The 25,678-nt window shown below is 47.5% G+C and overlaps 1 protein-coding gene across 1 annotated transcript in view; it reads right to left on the bottom strand.

Moving 5' to 3' along the window:
- The window catches only part of LOC124035482 (mothers against decapentaplegic homolog 6-like), a 29,523-nt gene extending 8,427 nt beyond the window's left edge, over positions 1-21,096 (bottom strand). The window contains exons 1-3 of the mRNA XM_046348935.1: positions 19,503-21,096; positions 18,119-18,175; positions 16,505-16,591 (exon numbers count right to left, since the gene is read on the bottom strand). Coding sequence (XP_046204891.1) covers positions 16,505-16,591; positions 18,119-18,175; positions 19,503-20,286 — 928 coding nt within the window. The 5' untranslated portion in view covers positions 20,287-21,096. The remainder of the gene's footprint in view (positions 1-16,504; positions 16,592-18,118; positions 18,176-19,502) is intronic.
- Positions 21,097-25,678: the final 4,582 nt, after the last annotated feature.

Raw genomic sequence — 25,678 nt, forward strand, 5'->3', positions numbered from 1 at the left:
CTCTTAGTGCCAATCTGACAGACACACCCCAAACACCCTCACCCTTCTCTCCTTGTCTCTCCGTTTCACCCTCTCTTAGTGCCAATCTGACAGACACACCCCAAACACCCTCACCCTTCTCTCCGTGTCTCTCCGTTTCACCCTCTCTTAGTGCCAATCTGACAGACACACCCCAAACACCCTCACCCTTCTCTCCTTGTCTCTCCGTTTCACCCTCTCTTAGTGCCAATCTGACAGACACACCCCAAACACCCTCACCCTTCTCTCCGTGTCTCTCCGTTTCACCCTCTCTTAGTGCCAATCTGACAGACACACCCCAAACACCCTCACCCTTCTCTCCGTGTCTCTCCGTTTCACCCTCCAAGGTATGAGAACCAGAGAGATGTCATGGTGGTCGACATCTAGTTGATTTTGATGTATGTCTGTTTGATGTCCTTGTGATGCACTTCAACCCCATTGGAAGTGGTCCTATTTCTGCTGTATACTGAACACTGCCAAACATTTAGTCCACCATTTTGAGGTACAACCATTTTGAAACTAGTCATTTACTAAAGGATATTATCAGATCAACTGTTCACTGTGCTGATATACCTGCTACATGAATGAATGGACAATAAGTGCTGATGAACACGTTAAAACAGATGATTAATAAGTAGGAGTTTTTCCTGGTCGGATCAAGTGGCGGGTACTAACTCCTCTTGTGAGGCTCGTGCACGAAGACGTGAGACTAAAGAAGTACCACTCCAAGTTCAGAGGTCAGACAAGTCGTTTCCTGCCGGCTCCCCACAGGCTCCTGAACCTCAGTCTCTAACCACCTCAGTACCAACATGGACATTTCTTCTCCTTTCTCTCTCTCTCTCTCTCTCTCTCTCTCTCTCTCTCTCTCTCTCTCTCTCTCTCTCTCTCTCTCTCTCTCTCTCTCTCTTTCTCTCTCTTTCTTCTCTTCTTTCTCTCTCTTTCTTTCTTTCTTTTCTCTCTGTCTTTCTCTCTCTCTCTTTCTTTCTTTCTTTCTTTCTTTCTTTCTTTCTTTCTTTCTTTCTTTCTATCCATAGTGGATAAATGAACTCCCAGTTTTGCAACTAGCTCTGACTGTGTAGGAAACTCCTGCCAACCTCCACCAGCACGGAGGGAAAAAAAGAGAGGGAGGGAGTGAGAGAGAGAGAAAGAGAGAGAGAAAGATTGAGAGACAGAGAGAACGACAGAAAGAGAGAGAGAGCGAGAGAGAAAGATTGAGAGAGAGAGAGCAAGCAACAGAGATTGAGAGGGAGTGAGAGAGAGAGAGAGAGAGAGAGAGAGAGAGAGAGAGAGGAGAGAGCAACAGAGATTGAGAGAGAGAGAGAGAGAGAGAGAGAGAGAGAGAGAGAGAGAGAGAGAGAGAGAGAGAGAGAGAGAGAGAAGATTGAGAGAGAGAGAGAGAGAGAGAGAGAGAGAGAGAGAGTGAGAGAGAGAGAGAGAGAGAGAGAGAGAGAGAGAGAGAGAGTGAGAGAGAGAGAGCAACAGAGATTGAGAGAGAGAGAGAGAGAGAGAGAGAGAGAGAGAGAGAGAGAGATTGAGAGAGAGAGAGAGCAACAGAGATTGAGAGAGAGAGAGAGAGAGAGAGAGAGAGAGAGAGAGAGAGAGAGAGAGAGAGAGATTGAGAGAGAGAGAGAGAGAGAGAGAGAGAGAGAGAGAGCAACAGAGATTGAGAGAGAGAGAGAGAGAGAGAGCAACAGAGAGAGAGAGAGAGAGAGAGAGAGAGAGAGAGAGAGAGAGAGAGAGAGAGAGAGAGAGAGAGAGAGAGAGAGAGAGAGAGAGAGAGAGAGAGAGAGAGAGAGAGAGAGAGAGAGAGAGAGAGCAACAGAGATTGAGAGAGAGAGAGAGAGAGAGAGAGAGAGAGAGAGAGAGAGAGAGAGAGAGAGAGAGAGAGCAACAGAGAGAGAGAGAGAGAGAGAGAGAGAGAGAGAGAGAGAGATTGAGAGAGAGAGAGCAACAGAGATTGAGAGAGAGAGAGAGAGAGAGAGAGAGAGAGAGAGAGAGAGAGTGAGAGGGAGTGAGAGAGAGACCCTGCCAACCATAGCCAGCACCAAAAATAAAAAAAGTGGGAGAGACTTGAGAGTGAGAGAGAAAAAGAGACTGGGGGAGGGAGGGAGACCCATGTCTCTCATCCTGTGCCAAGGATTAGATTCCCCTCCAGTTATTAGACTCTTCCACTGCGCTGACAGAGAAGAGGGGGAGAAGGGGGGGAGCGAGGGAACCAGGGACGACAGGGGAGGATAGAATTCAGCCACCGACAACAACCTTGACAAACCCAGCCTCTCCATTATTTATGACTGGGCATTCAAGAGATGTTTCATTCAATTAAAGTTCCTCGAATTTCCGAAAGGCTCGAAAATCTAAAATATCCTACACCCTCCCGGCACCCCTGCCTGGCAGTCTAGTGGTACGGCCCGGACCTGTGTTTTTGGAGACAACTATCATTACAGGGCAACTTCCATCTAGCAGGGCCACATTTAGGTTGGAGTCTGGGATATCTCTACCATCAGAAGACTGTATCATCAGCCAGACAACACAGACTACAACAGGGCCTGCTGGCCGCCAGTCAGTTGTGCTTGTGATTTTTTTGTTGATTGGAAAATGCATTCAAGCAGAAGATTGAATGAGTTATGGCAACAAGGCACACTCAGTGCTCTCTCTGTGTGTAGCCTCTGTACGGTGTGGCTCAGTATGGATCTATGTAAAGATGGGTGGACTAGAGCACATTCAACGTCACATCTGCTGAACCCTCCTTCCTTCTTTCCTCAGAAGTGGATTTCTAACAAAAAGGGACACTAAAATAACGCTGCTAGACTCTTCACTTCAACCAATCACTGAAGAGAAAACACAAGACTTGGTGTGAACAAGCGAAGGCAAGGAAGGAACAGCGTTCCCATTGAGACTGGTGGGCAGGAAGAGGGTTATTAGTCCTACAGTATGACACTAGTCTTCAGAAAATGAGGACAGAAAGCAGACGGTTTCTTCTGTTTTCTCTACTTTAACATCAAAGTGTACTGAGGAGAGGGCAGAGCAAACAGAGAGGCTCAACTCCTCTATGTAGCCTGAGGAACACACACTCCATCTACAACAGAATGAATACAATGACGAGAACGATACGTCTCTAGTTGTATGAATGGGGCAGGACCAATATGTCATACTGTGTTACAGCCAATCATGTCACTGAACAGGCTGAGGGCCCGGGGGGTTGGGCAGGGGGACAGGCTGAGGGCCAGGGCAGGGGGACAGGCTGAGGGCCAGGGGGTTGGGCAGGGGGACAGGTTGAGGGCCAGGGGGTTGGGCAGGGGGACAGGTTGAGGGCCAGGGGGTTGGGTAGAGGGACAGGTTGAGGGCCAGGGGGTTGGGCAGGGGGACAGGTTGAGGGCCAGGGGGTTGGGTAGAGGGACAGGTTGAGGGCCAGGGGGGTTGGGCAGGGGGACAGGTTGAGGGCCAGGGGGGTTGGGTAGAGGGACAGGCTGGGGCAGCATTTGGCCTTAAACAAGGTCTGGAGGGCCGCATTGAAAATGGGTATTATTTCCTCGCCGCCAAACATAGTCCTCTAGTCATCGTTTTGGGGAATTGCCGATGTTCCCTGACTGTTTATCTTTCATTTGGGCGATTATTAACGAGCTGGACACAGACAAGATACTGTATGAATGTCGGTGCAGTACGACTTTACAGGATAGTCCATGAGGCTCACTAATGGATGTGGTTTCAGATGAATCACTTGGAGACACGACCTTCATTGAAAGCTCTGGGTGTCACAGTAAGTTACAGTCAGAGCTGAATGGAGCTGTGGTGAGGAGAGGAGCCTCTGTTTAACTACTATACCCACCTAACCATATGGCCCAGGCATGAGAAACTCCTACACCCACCTATCCATCTGGCCCAGGCATGAGAAACTCCTACACCTACCTATCCATCTGGCCCAGGCATGAGAAACTCCTACACCCACCTATCCATCTGGCCCAGGCATGAGAAACTCCTACACCCACCTATCCATCTGGCCCAGGCATGAGAAACTCCTACACCCACCTATCCATCTGGCCCAGGCATGAGAAACTCCTACACCCACCTATCCATCTGGCCCAGGCATGAGAAACTCCTACACCCACCTATCCATCTGGCCCAGGCATGAGAAACTCCTACACCCACCTATCCATCTGGCCCAGGCATGAGAAACTCCTACACCCACCTATCCATCTGGCCCAGGCATGAGAAACTCCTACACCCACCTATCCATCTGGCCCAGGCATGAGAAACTCCTACACCCACCTATCCATCTGGCCCAGGCATGAGAAACTCCAACACCCACCTATCAATCTGGCCCAGGCATGAGAAACTCCAACACCCACCTATCCATCTGGCCCAGGCATGAGAAACTCCAACACCCACCTATCAATCTGGCCCAGGCATGAGAAACTCCAACACCCACCTATCCATCTGGCCCAGGCATGAGAAACTCCTACACCCACCTATCCATCTGGCCCAGGCATGAGAAAAATGGCTGTCAGCGTGATGTCTCAAGTAGCCTTTTTCCATCACATCATGCAGCGCAGGAACACACACACACACACACACACACACACACACACACACACACACACACACACACACACACACACACACACACACACACACACACACACACACACACACACACACACACACACACACACACACACACACACACACACACACACTGACGAAAGCAATCACACGCATAAGCAGACACACACAAACACACACACCGCCCCGTATGTCTCTAGGGCGCAAACACACACAGTTAACTCAACAACAACGTGGCGAGCTAGTATTTCCTTAAACAAGGCAAACAGAACTTCTCTCAAACAAACACAACTTAACCAACCGTTCCTGCAAAAAGCACACGCGACAATTTCCAACATTTCATAAAGTCATTGCCTGTCAACATCTGCAAATAATCTTTAGGTTCAACAGCATGGCAGGCTTCCATTAGGCAAATTGCGAGTTGGCAAAAACTCTGACGGAACGATGGAAAGCCACAGCCAGTCCTGTAATTTAAACCGTATTTTAAATTGCGACAGCCTGACTACATGGAGGGAGGAGAGCGGGAGAGAGAAGGAGGGAGAGAGAGAGAGAGAGAGAGAGAGAGAGAGAGAGAGAGAGAGAGAGAGAGAGAGAGAGAGAGAGAGAGACTGAGTAAGGGTACAGAGAAATGGAGACGAGACAGAGAAATGAGTAAGGGTTGAGTTCCTTTTAACAGAGAAAGGAGGAGAGAGAAAGACTGAGTAAGGGTTGTAACATACAGAGAAATGGAGAGAGGAGAGAGAAAGTTTTTTTTTTTACATGTGCCATGTAAAAAAGCTAACGTTTAAGTTCCTTACTCAGAACATGAGAACATATGAAAGCTGGTGGTTCCTTTTAACATGAGTCTTCAATATTCCCAGGTAAGACGTTTTAGGTTGTAGTTATTATAGGAATTATAGGACTATTTCTCTCCATACCATCTGTATTTCATTAACCTTTGACTATTGGATGTTCTTATAGGCACTTTAGTATTGCCAGTGTAACAATAAAGCTTCCGTCCCTCTCCTCGCTCCTACCTGGGCTCGAACCAGGAACACAACGACAACAGCCACCCTCGAAGCAGCGTTACCCTTGCAGAGCAAGGGGAATAACTACTCCAAGTCTCAGAGCGAGTAACGTTTGAAACGCTATTAGAGCGCACCCCGCTAACTAGCTATCCATTTTACATCGGTTACACCAGCCAAGGTAACATTTCTTGGACCACTGCTAGGTAAAATGACTGGATAGATTTCAGCCATACTGCTTTCACCTATCAAATCCTTTGAAATCAGTGGTTGAAGAGTGAAAGGCATCTGCTTCCAGTTGTAAAGACCCCTGTAGTGGCGCTAGTCTAAAGGTAGTGGAAAGCAGCAGTGAGCCAGAGCTCTGGACCTATGTGCTCCCAGTCAAAAAGAGCCGCCATGGAAAATATTTGAGGAAATGGCAAGTGGTTAATGGGCCAGCTCTTAATGTTGAATTCCATACTCTAATGTGTCTCAGTCATGCATAAGAGGAAGTGTTGTACGCATGCCAGGGACCACACTATCGCTTCAGGTCAAAGGGACCCCGCTATCGCTTCAGGTCAAAGGGACAATGCTATCCCTTCAGGTCAAAGGGACAATGCTATCGCTTCAGGTTCGCTATCCCTTCAGGTCAAAGGGACATGCTATCGCTAGTTTCAGGTCAAAGGGACATGCTATCCTTCAGGTCAAAGGGACAATGCTATCGCTTCAGGTCAAAGTCAAATCGCTTCAGGGGACATGCTATCGCTTCAGGTCTACTTCAGGTCAAAGGGACAATGCTATCGCTTCAGGTCAAAGGGACAATGCTCAGGTCCGCTTCAGGGGTCTTCAGGTCAAAGGGACAATGCTATCGCTTCAGGTCAAAGGGACAATGCTATCGCTTCAGGTCAAAGGGACAATGCTATCGCTTCAGGTCAAAGGGACAATGCTATCCCTTCAGGTCAAAGGGACAATGCTATCCCTTCAGGTCAAAGGGACAATGCTATCGCTTCAGGTCAATGCTATCCCTTCAGGTCAAAGGGACATGCTATCGCTTCAGGTCAAAGGGACAATGCTTCAGGTCAAAGGGACAATGCTATCGCTTCAGGTCAAAGGGACAATGCTATCGCTTCAGGTCAAAGGGACAATGCTATCGCTTCAGGTCAAAGGGACAATGCTATCCCTTCAGGTCAAAGGGACATGCTATCGCTTCAGGTCAAAGGGACCACGCTATCCCTTCAGCTCAAAGGGACATGCTATCCTTCAGGTCAAAGGGACAATGCTATCCCTTCAGGTCAAAGGGACATGCTATCCCTTCAGGTCAAAGGGACAACGCTATCCCTTCAGGTCAAAGGGACATGCTATCGCTTCAGGTCAAAGGGACATGCTATCCCTTCAGGTCAAAGGGACATGCTATCCCTTCAGGTCAAAGGGACAACGCTATCCCTTCAGGTCAAAGGGACAATGCTATCCTTCAGGTCAAAGGGACAATGCTATCCCTTCAGGTCAAAGGGACATGCTATCCCTTCAGGTCAAAGGGGCTATCCTTCAGGTCAAAGGGACATGCTATCGCTTCAGGTCAAAGGGACAATGCTATCCCTTCAGGTCAAAGGGACATGCTTCAGGTCAAAGGGACAATGCTATCGCTTCAGGTCAAAGGGACAATGCTATCCCTTCAGGTCAAAGGGACAATGCTATCGCTTCAGGTCAAAGGGACAATGCTATCCCTTCAGGTCAAAGGGACAATGCTATCCCTTCAGGTCAAAGGGACATGCTATCGCTTCAGGTCAAAGGGACATGCTATCGCTTCAGGTCAAACAGAGAACCCTGAGATGGGAAGAAGAATGTTTTTGTAGGGATGCTGGTTTTAGTATGTAGTAGTACATTTTCATCTTTGACTTCTAATCAAAGATGAATTGATACCAGGGAGTTCAGGTATGGATCCATTAAGTGGCAGCTAAAACCAGACTATGGGCTTTAAAGACTTAAATTGTGCAGCCCTGTTGTGGCTGGAAATGTAGCTGAGAATGTAGTACGTCAGTCACATAGAAGAAAACACACACACAGACTTCTACAAAACCTCGTCCTGACGGCGATACGTTCAAACACGTATCACCTGTAACTCTCGACCACCCCCTCCTCCCCACCATCCTCTCCTTGTTTCTGAAACACTCTGGCCCCCCCTCTTCTCTTCCCAGCATTCCAGTGCCGTGCCCCCACAGTCAAAGGGCCAATTCATGGCCTGGCGCGGCTACAAGAGCAGACAGGGGCTCTGAAGCAGGATGTTGTTTGACTGAGTCCTCCTCGCACCGCTTAAACCAACAAGCCGCAAAAAATAGGATTTGGGAGGGTGGGCAAAGAGGAAGTGGGTCCACTCACCTAACCTCAAGACTAGAGTGCAACTCATACCCAGTCTCATTACTGTAAAGCAGCGAGCTTGGATCCAGGATAGGATCCAGGATAGGTCAGAACAGTACGGGAAGCTCATGCAGAATAATTACCTTGAACTATCTGGGCTTTGTGTAGGTCAGTGGATAATATAGAGAGGAGGCAAGGAGAGGAAGCCAATTCATTTTTAGATGTAGCCAGTTAGACACACGTTATCTCTCAATGCAATACCACCAGCAGTGGAATCTCTCTTTTATGCTCTTACACTTTGAAGAAACAACACGCAACAAATATAGTTACCTTCGTGAGTCAACATCAAGCGGTCCTACCCTGATAATCTGCCTGATCTTACATGGTCCCCCATTACCTTCGGTAGGAAAAAAGGGTTGAGCTGGTATGCTTTGCTTTTGCCTCTAGTCTCCACATCAAGTTCAATAGATCTCTTCCTTGATAGTGTTCTTGTGTAGAGTGCTGAGTTAGCCGGTGTCCTGGTAGAACCCCTATGAGAGTCCTCAGCGCCGATGTTATCTCCACCAAGTCATTCAGACAGACATTCCTGAGCGTCTCACACAAGGCATTGCCCTGGTTTTCCCATGAATGAGGCCTTAACGACAAACAGGCCTGTGACACGCGGTCTACCCCTGTGTTATTTACAGACCTTAAACTGAAGGTAGAGATAGCTCGCTCGCTAGCTGGCCCCCTAAAAGCCCTAAAAGCTTCCAGTTGACATTTCTATTTGTAAAGCGAGGGACATTTTGTGGTGTGTTTTCAGGTTACGTTAAGTGATGGAATGATAAAGGTCTGTGTAGAAGGTATGTATCACCACACCCTGTCTGCTGCAAGGCCTTCACAACAACTGTTTGAAGATGAATAAAGAGAAGAGATCATAGATGATTCAACCAAATGCAACCATTCTTTTTTTTTTTACACCTCTAGTAAGTCGCTCTGGATAAGAGCGTCTGCTAAATGACTTAAATGTAAATGTAGTTTGAACTGATCATTTGTAAAGTATAAAGAGAAATTATTTCACAATAATCTAATCCATAACAGATAAACTAAACTGAGGCTGAATTGTTTTTTAAAAGAAGAAGTTGTGAATAATTTGATTTCATTTGATCTTTAAACGTTGAGGAATGCATACATTTGCGTGCCTGCTGCACTCCTTCCTTATTCCCCTCCTGTCATTTGATCCAGCCTGGGGGGCGGGGCAGTGAAGGGACCACACAGACGACCTTTGGTAAATTGATCTTTCCATTTCCACTCAACTCTCCTGGCCAACAATAGGAGAAGCCCTCCCTTAGTTATCTCTGGGTCACTGGCTCTGTGTGCCTGCTACAAATTACAACCAACATCAACATTGTGGATTGACAGGACTGAATGCACTCACTTTGAATCAGAAATGTTAACCTCTCCCTCTCCCCCAAAACTCCACTTTCAGCAGATTCAGAAGGAAGCTAAAAGTGTTGGGAGTTTGTAGAACCAACAGTAGCTAGGGAATGTGCCATGATTCCTGTAAACAGTAACAAGAGAACGAAACATTTGGGGAGTAAAGAGTTTTGGAACGACACACAACACACTAAATAACTGAATGACTATGGGGGCTCATGGCGGGGCTTTCAGGGCTGTTTTGATTGGCTATGAACAAACAGTCGGCTGAAGATAGGTTGGACATAACGCTAGTTCACCTTTCAACACCCCACGAGCTGGGCAGTGGAGTCTGATGGAGTGAGTCTGCGGTCTCTCTCCGCACTACAAGGACCCCCAGCGTAAACAAACAGGACTAGAGTTTCAACCAGAGGGGACTGTTTCCTGCTTCAGCCAGCCCTGCTAGCCAGCCCCCCAAAGCCCCTCTTACCAGAACTCTGCTCCACTCTGCTTTACAAAATGCCAAACCCCTTCCACTGCTCAATTACCCAGAGGAATGGAGGGATTTGAGGGAAGAGAGAGAGGGAGTGGGAGAGGGGGATGGAGAGAGAGGGAGAGGGGGATGGGGAGAGAGAGGGAGTGGGAGAGGGGGATGGGGAGAGAGAGGGAGTGGGAGAGGGGGATGGGGAGAGAGAGGGAGTGGGAGAGGGGGATGGGGAGAGAGAGGGAGTGGGAGAGGGGGATGGGGAGAGAGAGGGAGTGGGAGAGGGGGATGGGGAGAGAGAGGGAGTGGGAGAGGGGGATGGGGAGAGAGAGGGAGAGGGGGATGGGGGAGAGAGGGAGTGGGAGAGGGGGATGGGGAGAGAGAGGGAGGCGGATGGGGAGAGAGGGAGAGGGGGATGGGGAGAGAGAGGGAGTGGGAGGGGGATGGGGAGAGAGAGGGAGAGGGGGACAGGGAGAGAGAGGGAGTGGGAGAGGGGGACAGGGTGAGAGAGGGAGTGGGGGACGGGGAGGGAGGGAGAAAAAGTGAGAGAGAGGGGGAGGGAGAGAGAGGGAGGGAGGGGGGAGAGAGAGAGACAGAGAGAGAGAGGGGGGCAGAGAGAGAGAGAGACAGAGAGAGGGGGGGCAGAGAAAAAGAGTGAGAACATAGCTACATTGCTGTGGTATCTAGATTGTAGAAGACCCCCTCCATCCGACTTTCACAATAGGAGCATTATGTGGCCCTCTCTTTGGTTGGTCTTAAAAGGCTTTCAACAGAGGGAGTAAAGCACAACATAATAACTTCATTAACTGCAGAGTTTGCCCATTTATGCAAACATACAGATGGGGGGGCCAATATACCTTAGGCTAGGGGTGTGTGTTTGGGCTGCCATATTCAAGACTTAACTGTTAACCCTTTCTAGTTTTGGAGGTGAACTGATGTCCGATAACAAAATCCACATAGGTAGGTGATGAAACGTGGGCGAACTCGAGTGAAATTAATTTCAGAAATATGCTATTGCTTTAGCATACAATGTTACTGGTTGCGTTGACTTTTGTGGGACTTTTTAAAGAGAAGAGTAAAATGATCATGGGAGTATTGCGGAGACCCCTGATGTCAGGTCTTCTCATCTGGACCTCATTTCCATAGATGGCAACAAGAAGCTCAGCTGCTTATGTTGTGAGTGCTTGTCTGGTCGCTGATGATGTGTCAGTGAAAAGCAATATGTGGGCCAGTTCTAGTATTGACAGCAGACCAGTTTCCCAACATGGTTCTATATTTTCTTATCACCTGGAGTAACTTTCTTTGTCAATAACATGAGCATGTCCTTGAAAACATGTACAGTGGTCGACAACTGGCAAGGCCAATAAATAACAAGCAACCCCACCTCATAAACAAGGAATTCTGGGAATTGGGTTTCCACTTTCCAGCCCCCATGCTCCTTGTCCGCATTGACCCTGATTTATGGCTCATAGCGTGTTGATACTTGCACACTATACTCCTCTTTACATTTAGGGGAGGGGGGGGCCCTACTCCCGTGTTCTATACTCTTTACATTTACGGGAGGGGGGCCCTACTCCCGTGTTCTATACTCCTCTTTACCTTTACGGGAGGGGGCCCTACTACCGTGTTCTATACACCTCTTTACCTTTACGGGAGAGGGGGCCCTACTCCCGTGTTCTATACTCCTCTTTACCTTTACGGGAGGGGGGCATACTACCGTGTTCTATACTCCTCTTTACCCTTAGGGGGGCATACTCCCGTGTTCTATACTCCTCTTTACCCTTAGGGGGGGGGGGTAATACTACCGTGTTCTATACTCCTCTTTACCTTTAGGGGGCTACTCCCGTGTTCTATACTCCTCTTTACCCTTAGGGGGCATACTCCCGTGTTCTATACTCCTCTTTACATTTAGGGGGACCTACTCCCGTGTTCTATACTCCTCTTTACCCTTGGGGGGGATACTACCGTGTTCTATACTCCTCTTTACCTTTAGGGGGCTACTCCCGTGTTCTATACTCCTCTTTACCTTTACGGGAGGGAGGGGCCCTACTCCCGTGTTCTATACTCCTCTTTACATTTACGGGAGGGGGGCCCTACTCCCGTGTACTATACTCCTCTTTACATTTACGGGAGGGGGGGCCCTACTCCCGTGTTCTATACTCCTCTTTACCTTTACGGGAGGGGGGATACTCCCGTGTTCTATACTCCTCTTTACCTTTACGGGAGGGGGCCCTACTCCCGTGTTCTATACTCCTCTTTACCTTTAGGGGGGGCTACTCCGGTGTTCTATACTCCTCTTTACCTTTACGGGAGGGGGGCCCTACTCCCGTGTTCTATACTCCTCTTTACATTTACGGGAGGGGGTGGCCCTACTCCCGTGTTCTACACTCCTCTTTACCTTTACGGGAGGGGGGTGGGCTACTCCCGTGTTCTATACTCCTCTTTACCTTTACGGGAGGGGGGCCCTACTCCCGTGTTCTATACTCCTCTTTACCTTTACGGGAGGGGGGCCCTACTCCCGTGTTCTATACTCCTCCTTACCTTTACGGGAGGGGGGGCTACTCCCGTGTTCTATACTCCTCTTTACCTTTACGGGAGGGGGGGGGGCCCTACTCCCGTGTTCTATACTCCTCTTTACCTTTACGGGAGGGGGCCCTACTCCCGTGTTCTATACTCCTCTTTACATTTACGGGAGGGGGGCCCTACTCCCGTGTTCTATACTCCTCTTTACATTTACGGGGGGGGGGGGGGGCTACTCCCGTGTTCTATACTCCTCTTTACCTTTACGGGAGGGGAGGGGAGGGGATACTCCCGTGTTCTATACTCCTCTTTAGCTTTACGGGAGGGGGGGGCCCTACTCCCGTGTTCTATACTCCTCTTTACCTTTAGGGGGGCTACTCCCGTGTTCTATACTCCTCTTTACCTTTACGGGACATTTATGGGGGGGGGGCCCTACTCCCGTGTTCTATACTCCTCTTTACATTTACGGGAGGGGGGCCCTACTCCCGTGTTCTATACTCCTCTTTACCTTTACGGGAGGGGGGGCCCTACTCCCGTGTTCTATACTCCTCTTTACCTTTACGGGAGGGGGGCCTACCCCGTGTTCTATACTCCTCTTTACCTTTACGGGAGGGCCCTACTCCCGTGTTCTATACTCCTCTTTACATTTAGGGGGGGGCATACTACCGTGTTCTATACTCCTCTTTACATTTAGGGGGGCTACTCCCGTGTTCTATACTCCTCTTTACCTTTACGGGAGGGCCCTACTCCCGTGTTCTATACTCCTCTTTACCTTTTCGGGAGGGGGGAGGCTACTCCCGTGTTCTATACTCCTCTTTACCTTTACGGGAGGGGGGGCCTACTCCCGTGTTCTATACTCCTCATTACATTTATGGGAGGGGGGGCCTACTCCCGTGTTCTATACTCCTCATTACATTTATGGGAGGGGCCCTACTCTCGTGTTCTATACTCCTCTTTACCTTTTCGGGAGGGGGGGCCCTACTCCCGTGTTCTATACTCCTCCTTACCTTTACGGGAGGGGGGCATACTACCGTGTTCTATACTCCTCTTTACATTTACGGGAGGGGGGCCCTACTCCCGTGTTCTATACTCCTCTTTACCTTTACGGGAGGGGGGGATACTCCCCTGTTCTATACTCCTCGTGTTCTATCTTTACCTTTACTACGGGAGGGGGACCCTACTCCCGTGTTCTATACTCCTCTTTACATTTAGGGGGGGGTACTACCATGTTCTATACTCCTCTTTACATTTACGGGGGGGGGCCTACTCCCGTGTTCTATACTCCTCTTTACATTTACGGGAGGGCCCTACTCCCGTGTTCTATACTCCTCTTTACCTTTTCGGGAGGGGGGGCTACTCCCGTGTTCTATACTCCTCTTTACCTTTTCGGGAGGGGGGCCATACTCCCGTGTTCTATACTCCTCTTTACCTTTTTTCGGGAGGGGGGCCCTACTCCCGTGTTCTATACTCCTCATTACATTTATGGGAGGGGGGGGCCCTACTCTCGTGTTCTATACTCCTCTTTACCTTTTCGGGAGGGGGGGCCCTACTCCCGTGTTCTATACTCCTCTTTACCTTTAGGGGGGGCTACTCCCGTGTTCTATACTCCTCTTTACCCTTAGGGGGGCCCTACTCCCGTGTTCTATACTCCTATTTACCTTTTCGGGAGGGGGGGCCCTACTCCCGTGTTCTATACTCCTCTTTACCTTTACGGGAGGGGGGCCCTACTCCCGTGTTCTATACGCCTCTTTACCTTTTTGGGAGGGGGGGCCCTACTCCCGTGTTCTATACTCCTCTTTACATTTATGGGAGGGGGGGCTACTCCCGTGTTCTATACTCCTCTTTACCTTTACGGGAGGGGGTGGGCTACTCCCGTGTTCTATACTCCTCTTTACCTTCACGGGAGGGGGGCCCTACTCCCGTGTTCAATACTCCTCTTTACCTTTAGGGGGGGGGCTACTCCCGTGTTCTATACTCCTCTTTACCTTTACGGGAGGGCCCTACTCCCGTGTTCTATACTCCTCTTTACATTTAGGGGGGGGGCCATACTACCGTGTTCTATACTCCTCTTTACATTTAGGGGGGGGCCATACTACCGTGTTCTATACTCCTCTTTACATTTAGGGGGGCCATACTACCGTGTTCTATACTCCTCTTTACCTTTAGGGGGAGGCTACTCCGTGTTCTATACTCCTTTACCCTTAGGGGGGGAGGGAGGGGGGGCCCTACTCCAGTGTTCTATACTCCTCTTTACCTTTACGGGAGGGGGGCATACTACCGTGTTCTATACTCCCCTTTACCCTTAGGGGGGGTCCATACTCCCTTGTTCTATACTCCTCTTTACCTTTAGGGGGGGGGGTCATACTCCCGTGTTCTATACTCCTCCTTACCTTTAGGGGGAGGGGGCATACTACCGTGTTCTATACCCCTCTTTACCTTTAGGGGGGGCATACTCCCGTGTTCTATACTCCCCTTTACCTTTACGGGAGGGGGGGCCTACTCCCGTGTTATATACTCCTCTTTACCTTTAGGGGGGCTATACTCCCGTGTTCTATACTCCTCTTTACCTTTAGGGGGGGGGGCATACTACCGTGTTCTATACTCCTCTTTACCTTTAGGGGGCACTACTCCTGTGTTCAACACTTTCCTCTTTGTCTTTAGGGGGCACTCCTCCTGTGTTCAATACTCCTCTTAGCCTTTAGGGGGCACTACTCCTGTGTCATACTCCCGTGCCTTCAATACTCCTCTTAGCCTTTAGGGGGGCACTACTACTGTGTTCAATACTCCTCTTTGTCTTTAGGGGGCACTACTCCTGTGTTCAATACTCCTCTTTGTCTTTAGGGGGCACTACTCCTGTGTTCAACACTCCTCTTTGTCTTTAGGGGGCACTACTCCTGTGTTCAATACTCCTCTTAGCCTTTAGGGGGGCACTACTCCTGTGTTCAATACTCCTCTTTGTCTTTAGGGGGCACTACTCCTGTGTTCAATACTCCTCTTAGCCTTTAGGGGGGCACTACTACTGTGTTCAATACTCCTCTTTGTCTTTAGGGGGCACTACTCCTGTGTTCAATACTCCTCTTTGTCTTTAGGGGGCACTACTCCTGTGTTCAATACTCCTCTTTGTCTTTAGGGGGGCACTACTCCTGTGTTCAATACTCCTCTTTGTCTTTAGGGGGCACTACTCCTGTGTTCAATACTCCTCTTTGTCTTTAGGGGGGGCACTACTCCTGTGTTCAACACTCCTCTTTGTCTTTAGGGGGGGCACTACTCCTGTGTTCAACACTCCTCTTTGTCTTTAGGGGGGGCACTACTCCTGTGTTCAACACTCCTCTTTGTCTTTAGGGGGCACTACTCCTGTGTTCAATACTCCTCTTTGTCTTTAGCCTGTGTTACTCCTCTTTGTCTTTAGGGGGGGCACTACTCCTGTGTTCAACACTCCTCTTTGTCTTTAGGGGGAGCACTACTACTGTGTTCAATACTCCTCTTTGTCTTTAGGGGGAGCACTACTCCTGTGTTCAACACTCCTCTTTGTCTTTAGGGTGCTCATACTAAAAAGAACTGTGTTGTTTGCTTTCAGGGCAGGCACACCGTAGCAAAATGTTTTGCGACAGGAAACCTGAAACAATAATTTCTTATTGGTCAATTTCAGTCAGTCCCTCCCTGATTCAGTGTAGTTTCTTCCATTTGGAGCCTAATGGACACAGTAGATAATGAAAGGAAAAGCATCATCACTCTAATGGCTCCGACGCAATGATTTATTTAACCAAAGTTTGGACAGCTAAGCTGTGTTCATCAGGGTTGGATCTGAATACAAACATGAGTAATGCATGGCAGAGGTACTCATACCCCTATCAGATCTCTCTATCAGTAACACACTGCTTCCCTATGTGATCAGAATGATTGGTTAGGAGTGAACTCCACAAACAATAGTACACAGCACGAACCAGACTAGACGTGAAATAAAATTCATATCATCTTCTACTGTATTCCAACATTATATTAACCAACAATAAAACCCCATCCCAAACAAACAATAAAGGAATGAAATAAGTGAATGTTGTGTTAAACTATGTCACTCTTTCTATCAATGGACTGAACGCTAAATCAATAGCCCCCTATGCTAATGTTGGCCTAGCATTCCGTGGAAATAAGTCTGGAGCATGGAAGCTGGTTGACAGTAGCGTCTCACCTGAGAAGAGTCTTGGCGCGACATCGGGGGACCGGGGGGCCACAGTTTCAGTGTACGACAGTGTTGAAAGTGTTGAATCTGATTGTTCTGCAAAGGACAGAACATGACAGGGGAGTGAAATCCGGAGCTCCATGGAAACCATCGTAACCATAGACTTCGGCGTTAACTACTGTCCAGAGAGCGTTGTGTTGTGGTCCTACTATAACGCCATGTTCCTCAAAGAGATGTGTGAGGGGAATACAAAATGAATTTGAAGCAAGAGAAGGCATGTGAAAGCAGGAATAATGTACTGGCATATGACTAACTTTGAGGTAAAGACCCTACATTTCAGCTCCGGTAACACTTCACTTTCCAGCACAGAAAATAAGGGGTATAACTTTAATTTTTTATTAAATTTAACTAGGCAAGTCAGTTAATTAAGAATAAATTCTTATTTACAATGACAGCCTTCCCTGGCCAAACCTGGACGATTCTGTGAAAATTGTGCGCCGCCCGATGAGACTCCCAATCATGGCCAGATGTGAAACAGCCTGGAATCAAACCAGGGGCTGTAGTGATGTCTCTTGCACTGAGATGCAGCGCCTTAGACCACTACACCAGTCAGGAGACAATGGTATTTATTTTCATTTAACTGGGCAAGTCAGTTAAGAACAAACACCGGCCAAACCTGGACCACGCTGGGCCAATGGTGGACTGCCCTATGGGACTCCCAATCATGGCCAGTTGTGATGCAGCCTGGAATCAAACCAGGGACTGTAGTGACGTCTCCTGAACACTGAGATGCAGCGCCTTAGACCACTGCACCACTTGGGCACCCATGGTATATATGTATTTAACCTTTATTTAACTAGGCAAGTCAGTTAAGGACAAATTGTTATTTACAATGACAGCCTACACCGGCTAAACCCGGACAACGCTGGGCCATTTGTGAGCCGCCCTATTGGACTCCCAATCACGGCCGGTTGTAATACAGCCTGGATGAAGTGGGAACAAGATGTAATTACTTTTAGTTTTTCACAACTATATAAATGTTATGTTAATAAATATATAATTACTTTAAAATGACAAAACAAAACTGTGCTGGGAAGTAAAATGCTACCAAAACACCATTACAGTGAAACCACTTGTGAACTTAGCAGATATCTCTGTGGCTTACTGTTGCTGAGGGGGGCATGACTGTTGCTGAGGGGGGCATGACTGTTGCTGAGGGGGGCATGACTGTTGCTGAGGGGGCATGACTGTTGCTGAGGGGGCATGACTGTTGCTGAGGGGGGCATGACTGTTGCTGAGGGGGGCATGACTGTTGCTGAGGGGGGCATGACTGTTGCTGAGGGGGGCATGACTGTTGCTGAGGGGGGCATGACTGTTGCTGAGGGGGGCATGACTGTTGCTGAGGGGGGCATGACTGTTGCTGAGGGGGGCATGACTGTTGCTGAGGGGGGCATGACTGTTGCTGAGGGGGGCATGACTGTTGCTGAGGGGGGCATGACTGTTGCTGAGGGGGCATGACTGTTGCTGAGGGGGGCATGACTGTTGCTGAGGGGGGCATGACTGTTGCTGAGGGGGGCATGACTGTTGCTGAGGGGGGGGCATGACTGTTGCTTCCTGACTTACCCAGTGGCTTGTGTTCATCTGAGGGAGATAGTCGTGAGTAGGGGGGTGGTGGTGATTCTGAAACACAAAATATGTGTCTTAGATGCTTGGTACTGAAGTACACAGTTAGGTATCAGAGAATAATCTGTTACTGTATCAAATCATAAGTAACATGGATTACTGGGAAAACACACACAACAATCTGCATATGCCAGTAAAAAAAGAAGCAGTTGATGGTTGAATGGGCAGATCAACTTACAATTATTCAGACAGAATATAGAAGAAAATATGAGACCTTCACAACTCTGTTGAATAAGCACTTCCAACGGTTCATACCTAAAAACGTAATTACATCACATATAAAATATGTTTTCAGGTCCTAATTAAACGGCTATAAATAAAGAACACAAAAGAAAAGTAGGCTACATGTTGTCAAAGGGCATTTTCCAAACATAAAACCAAGAAAGCTAATGGTGAACTGTCGAAATAGTTGTCTGGGACAAAGAAACAGTCCATGGGAACGGAGTGGATATAATGGCTGCGGGTTCTTTAAGAGTGGAGGCAGTAATTGCTGGAGTACTCAGTCAGTGAGATACCCAGCTAGTCAGCCTGGCGCCAGCAGTATGCAAACTGTATATTATCACCACTCCTTCACCTAAATAGCAAGAGGGGGACCTCCTAGGGAAGGAAAAAGAGCCTTTCAAAGCGCTACTTCAGAGCGATCTTCAAATGGATAACGTAGAAACGAAACACATGAATATAATCGATATCATGAATTAAAACATAGAGGAATGTGTTGTTGAGTACATAGCAGAGAAAATATTTGCTGCAAATACATTATAACTCAAGCTCTCCCTTTCCCTCTAGCTCTGTGTGAGTGTGTGTACAGTGTTGTTTTTGAGGGAGAGTATACGAGCTACACTTCCAACAGTTGGAATTCAGTTGCTGTAATCATACAATTCGCTAGAAAATGTTAACTCCCGCGCATTGGCTAAGCAACCAAATATTTACAACAATGCGCATCAACAAAACTTCAAGGGTACAAGTATGTCTCACTTAATCGTAGAGAAGTATAACCCTAAGTGATTATTAATTGGCTTTGTGACTGTATAACGCGTTTTAATTTCACCTCACATACGGTGGACACCTTTAGCGCAGCCTGGCCTTCTAATGAGTCCATCTTTCACCATCCTGACTTCAGGTAGAATGTGGGCCTTCCTTTTTGGCATCGCTATTGGCACGCAGTGCTTGGTTATCACGTTTGAAAAGCATCTATACGTGTAGCCTCACTATGCGCACTTGTGCGTAAACCTATCTACAAAATAGACCCCTTCAATTCATGCAGATTTGATTTGTGTAGAAGGGGGTAAAAGTGTGTGATTGTAACCAATCTCAGTTGTCCTACCTGGCCCACACAAGAGGCTGTAGTGATAGGGGTTACAGCACACCGTTTCGCTGCTGTCCAATGCCCGGAAGCTTTGACAGTGGCACAGCGCTTTGAGTTGAGTCGAGTGGTGCAGGTCAGTCCATCGGTAGAGTTTACAGAGCAGAAATGGAGGAGATGTCGAGTGGCCATCTAAACGCAGCTCCGTCTGGGGTACCAGAACACAGTCACTGGGCATCCCTCCTTTCGACTCCACCGCCTCCAACAAGGCATCCAGCGGTTTCTCCTGGAGTCTTTTCAAAAGAGCATAGGTAACGTTCTTGAGTTCTTGCTCAGCCACCGAGCCAGTATTCCCCTCCCGTCCCGTGAGGATACCTCCATCGCGGGGACTAGAATTTCGAATAACCCGGGTCAAGACGGGGCTCCGAGGTCTAGGATCCCTGTCTCGAAACAAACAGCATGTAACCGTTCTACTGTCATTCTCGTGTTCTGTCTGAGAGCCTCGGTGATGAGGGACGGGGACACACATGGCATCCTCCTGACCATGATCAGAATTGTCCCCCGGCGCCGACTCTGCGCTGTCCGTGAGGTCTGTGTTGCACACTTCGTCGAAAGTTCCCAGAGATGGCGAGGCACGGGTCACCGACCGGAGCTCCGTTTTGGGAATTTTTTCTGGGTTACTGCCACACGAACCGTCCCGAAACTCCTCGCTTCGTTTGCTTCTCCCATCTCCCCCGTCTCTGTCTGGGACTAAACGGCTTCTCCAGAGTCGCCGTGTAAGACCTGAGCGTTTCGACCTGAACATACGACAATTTAAACAGTTTTGGATGTGTCGTATTGTTCCCGTCCAGGTCTGTGAGGATTCCACATTGATTTATGGTCTCCGCACAACATTAATGTTTTGTAAACGGCGCGCACTACATGCGCAGCCGGAGGTCGTAGATTTATGACTAACTCGCAGCATTAGAATGTAATTTACGGTTGTATGTTGCATTAAACAAAGTCAAATGTAACGATATTACACAACAAAACAGAATGCGACATACATGCATTTACTGGTCTGTTATATCCTACAACCATTTAGTCTATGAAAACGTTTGTTTTTACAGAGGCAACACAATTCCCCAAGACTATCTTCCGAGCAGCAATTCATAGGCTATACCATAATTATTCCTCCAATAACTACACTATAGCTACCACATGAAAAGACAGCAAAATAGTTCGGGTTTTTTTCTTGGACTTTGAGCAGCCTTGGTTAAATCCTTCGCTTGAGAATCCTTCTGACGGCACATCGATGGAGTTGCTTCACCACGAAATAATCCCAAATAATCCTTGCCGCATTCAGATTCCAATGTTATTTTCCACCGTAGTGTAGAATAATCCGTTTGCAACCCCGAAATAAAAAGTTGAGATTTGTTTTTTTTTATGCTGCTCAAACATACGGATGCAGATGTAGCTACTCCGATTCCAGACTCAGGAGTGGTTTAAAGGAAAACTTGAATTACTTTGCTGCCAGTCTCACTCTCTGCTATTCTTTTCGGATACACTCGCCCGTACACACACGGGGGCCCCAGGAAAGCTCTGGAGCCATTGGTTGATTCCCATCATGTGCCAGTCTAGACACTTTGGCGGCTGTGAGCCGCACTGATTGTTGCGCAAACATGGTTTCAAGTTTCTTAACTCTTAAAGGCGCAACATCCACCTTTCTTCTCTCAAACTTTCAACTCTTCCCACGAACTTTATATCACACTGAACATGTTTACTAACCTACCGAAACAGCAATCCACACATTTATCTCAGGGAAACACTTCATATTTGATGACAGGAAAACGCCCATTCAGTAAAATACTGTATGGAATCTGAATTATTTCTGATTTTCATTCTATAAAAGCACAATCTGAACAGAATGATTTTCTCTTGAACGTGTGTCATTGGGAAACCAGCAGATACTGGCAGTGTGTGCCCTGTAGGTCCATATTTGACTTCCTGTTTTGTCATGATGACCTTATTTATTACACATGCAAAATGCCATTATTGATTTATAAACAACACAATAATATGTATAATCATCATAATAATCAACAAGGACCATATTACTATTCAACACATTTTGTGTTGTTATTATTACTATCATTATCATCATTGTTATATTTAGGCTATTTTCATCATTACTATTGCTATGATTCAAGTATTTCACTTTTCATTCATTAAAGGGTTAATGCCCTTTCAAGTGCAGTTAAAAAGGCAAAGCTTCCCATTATATATTGCTATAGCTCAGAGAAGCAGTTAAGGTGACATAGCTTCCATTATATATTGCTATAGCTCAGAGAAGCAGTTAAGGAGGCAAAGCTTCCATTATATATTGATATAGCTCAGAGAAGCAGTTAAGAAGGCAAAGCTTCCATTATATATTGCTATAGCTCAGAGAAGCAGTTAAAAAGGCAAAGCTTCCCATTATATATTGCTATAGCTCAGAGAAGCAGTTAAGGTGACATAGCTTCCATTATATATTGCTATAGCTCAGAGAAGCAGTTAAGAAGGCAAAGCTTCCCATTATATATTGCTATAGCTCAGAGAGGCAGTTAAGAAGGCAAAGCTTCCCATTATATATTGCTATAGCTCAGAGAGGCAGTTAAGAAGGCAAAGCTTCCATTATATATTGCTATAGCTCAGAGAAGCAGTTAAGAAGGCAAAGCTTCCATTATATATTGCTATAGCTCAGAGAAGCAGTTAAGAAGGCAAAGCTTCCATTATATATTGCTATAGCTCAGAGAAGCAGTTAAGAAGGCAAAGCCTCCATTATACATTGCTATAGCTCAGAGAAGCAGTTAAGATGACATAGCCCCGCCCCATTCAGGAATACCCAACCTCTGATTGGTTCTACATACTTCCAGGTCTTAAAAGGGTTCAACCTGGAACCAAATAGGGTTCTTCAAAGGGTTCTCCTATGGGGACAGCCAAATAACCATTTAAGGTTCTAGTTGGCACTTTTTTTTCCAAGAGTGTAGTTTATGAAACATTCTAACAGCATGAAACGTCCTAATTTAACATTTTGTACCATTCAACTCCTTAACTTTTTCTAGGAGGACAGTAGAAGGTAACTAGTTCACACATCCTAAAAGTCATTGGCAAGACTCGTGGGGCCAATTGCAACCATGGAAAGCCACCAGATGATGACCAGCTGATGTCTCATTAAACCATCAATACACGCTAAAATCACCTGCACAGCTAAACTCACTTGCAACCAACATAGAGAGCAATAGTAATGGTGACTTTTTGTAGGCACTAACTCTGCCATTACTTGTTGGCCAAAGCCTATGGAGAAATGATCGTTTTTTGGGGGGGGGATAAACGCCAAACATAAGATCTCCTAAACACGGGTTTAGGATATCTTATACCAGGGATCATCAACTAGATCCACCTGCTGACCGATTCTTTCTTGAGCGGATGGTTCAGGGGGCTGGAACGTAATTGGCCCAGTGTCATTAGTGCACATTGAAAATATGTAAGTAAATAGGGATTGAGTTATATAATCTATTGGCAACTTGTTTAATCAAATAAAAATGTAGTCTCTAAAGTTATTTAGAATGGCATATTATATTATTTTGCCATTTAAGGTGAAACATTTGAATGAAATGTAGGCCTACTGCTTCCATATTCTTCTATTCGAATAAGTATTTTTACAATCATCTGCCTTACGGTTTCCAATGCTACTGATATGTCAATTGGAGGGGGGCGTAAAGAGTCTAGACCAGCTGTCTGGTATGATAATCACTTGACAGTAACAATGAGAGATTAACTGATCTGATGCTTTATCCAAGTGGGTTATTTGTTGTAATCACGTTTAGTTTAGTCCGCAGGTGAATATAATCTCCTGTTAGTAGCTTTATAAGAAATCCAGCGGCCACCTGCAGCAGCGCGTTAAATTCTGCCTGTTCGTTGTAATCAAGCCATGTAGTTTTGTGCAGCCATGCCATCAAAAGGTGATACAGTTAAGGTCCTGTGAAAGTCCACTCACTGACTCAGGATCATCTCAGTGTTGGACAAAGCTATGTTCTTAATCAAAGCCCTGATCAAAGGTCAGCTGTTAACCCTTTGTCAACCGGAGTGGTGTATAGCAGCGGGAACAAACAGGATAATACTTATCCAAACGCCAAACAAAAAGGAGAATTCATATTGCAGAAGCACAAATAGAACCTGGAAAAAACATTGACCTACTACAGTAATTGTTTCCTGCACAGTCTTCCTACTGAACACCCCCCCCCCCCCGGTTCTTTGAAACCTCCAACCCAATGACAAAAGTGCAAACACCTATATTTATTTATTCACACAAAAGAAGACAAGTGAAAGACAAAACAGTGCAGATGAAAAACATGGTAACCACTGATCCTAGAACAGATGGATCCATTGAGAGACAAGAGGATCTTCTCCTTTGGCATTGATGACGACTGCACCAACACAACAACTGACTCAAGGTCTGTGTTGTAATTCTCCTTTTTTTTGGGAGCGTTGGCAGTTTGGCAGATACCAGGCTGTGGGATTAGCACCATGTTCGAGGCACCTTAATTAGGGAGGACGGGCACGTGGTAATGGCTGGAGCGGGACGGGCACGTGGTAATGGCTGGAGCAGAACGGGCACGTGGTAATGGCTGGAGCAGAACGGGCACATGGTAATGGCTGGAGCAGAACGGGCACGTGGTAATGGCTGGAGCGGGACGGACACGTGGTAATGGCTGGAGCGGGATGGACACGTGGTAATGGCTGGAGCGGGATGGACACGTGGTAATGGCTGGAGCAGAACGGGCACGTGGTAATGGCTGGAGCGGGACGGACACGTGGTAATGGCTGGAGCGGGACGGACACGTGGTAATGGCTGGAGCAGAACGGGCACGTGGTAATGGCTGGAGCGGAACGGGCACGTGGTAATGGCTGGAGCAAAAAACGTGGTAATGGCTGGGCAGAACGGGTGGTAATGGCTGGAGCAGAACGGGCACGTGGTAATGGCTGGAGCAGAACGGGCACGTGGTAATGGCTGGAGCAGAACGGGCACGTGGTAATGGCTGGAGCAGAACGGGCACGTGGTAATGGCTGGAGCAGAACGGGCACGTGGTAATGGCTGGAGCAGAACGGGCACGTGGTAATGGCTGGAGCAGAACGGGCACGTGGTAATGGCTGGAGCAGAACGGGCACGTGGTAATGGCTGGAGCAGAACGGGCACGTGGTAATGGCTGGAGCAGAACGGGCACGTGGTAATGGCTGGAGCGGGACGGACACGTGGTAATGGCTGGAGCAAAACGGGCACGTGGTAATGGCTGGAGCGGAACAGGTGGAAATGGATCACCGTCATTGTAAATAAGAATTTGTTTGTTTAACTGACTAGTTAAATAAAGGTAAAATAAAACAATCAACAACTGATGCCATTCCATTTGCTCCGTTCCAGCCATTATTATGAGCCGTCCTCCCCTCAGCAGCCTCCACTGGTTCAAGGTCATGAACTGCTTGTGACTGAAATAAGAAGAGATAACTCTGTGTGTACGCAGGTTACACAGTACGTAGAGTTATGCCTTGTTCCTCTCTTTGCAGCCCCATCTCAACCAAGGGTCTGGGAGGACTGAGAGGCACGTTAAAGTCTTTCTGTGGGGGTCCGGTTTCGTCCAAAAGATCAGAGAGTTGGGGGTAGTGGAGGCGGAGGTGGAAAGGGGTTGAGGGGTACGGGGAAGGGGTGTGTGCAAGGCACCTGTTCAAAATGTGTTCCCCAGTGTAACTCAATCAAATGCTGGACAGGGAAAAGATAACTGTTGTTAGAGAGCTTCTGTATACTGGCATTTTAAAACGCCATTGAGACAGGAAAGACAAGGTTGATGTATCATAGGTCTAATGTAAACCCGGTCTGTAGCGTGTCATACAATTATCCATTTGGAATGGTGGCGAAATAGGACAAACGATAGGCCTCCACACAAGGAGACTTTTTAGGAGACCAGGCAGCTTGTCACACTGGTCATAACTAAACATCTGGGGGGTTCTGGGAGCCAATTTGACAAGGAAATGTGTCCGTGTCATCCGAGATAACCCATGTTGTTAATGAACAGATACATGGAAAACCTATCATGTGCATCCTGGACTAGTAGCCGTTAGCCAAGTGGTTAGATTAGAATGACTGTTATTAGAGTGTATCTTGGACTAGTAGCAGTTAGCCA

Source organism: Oncorhynchus gorbuscha, linkage group LG05, assembly GCF_021184085.1.
Source record: "Oncorhynchus gorbuscha isolate QuinsamMale2020 ecotype Even-year linkage group LG05, OgorEven_v1.0, whole genome shotgun sequence".
Classification (NCBI taxonomy): Eukaryota; Metazoa; Chordata; class Actinopteri; order Salmoniformes; family Salmonidae; genus Oncorhynchus; species Oncorhynchus gorbuscha.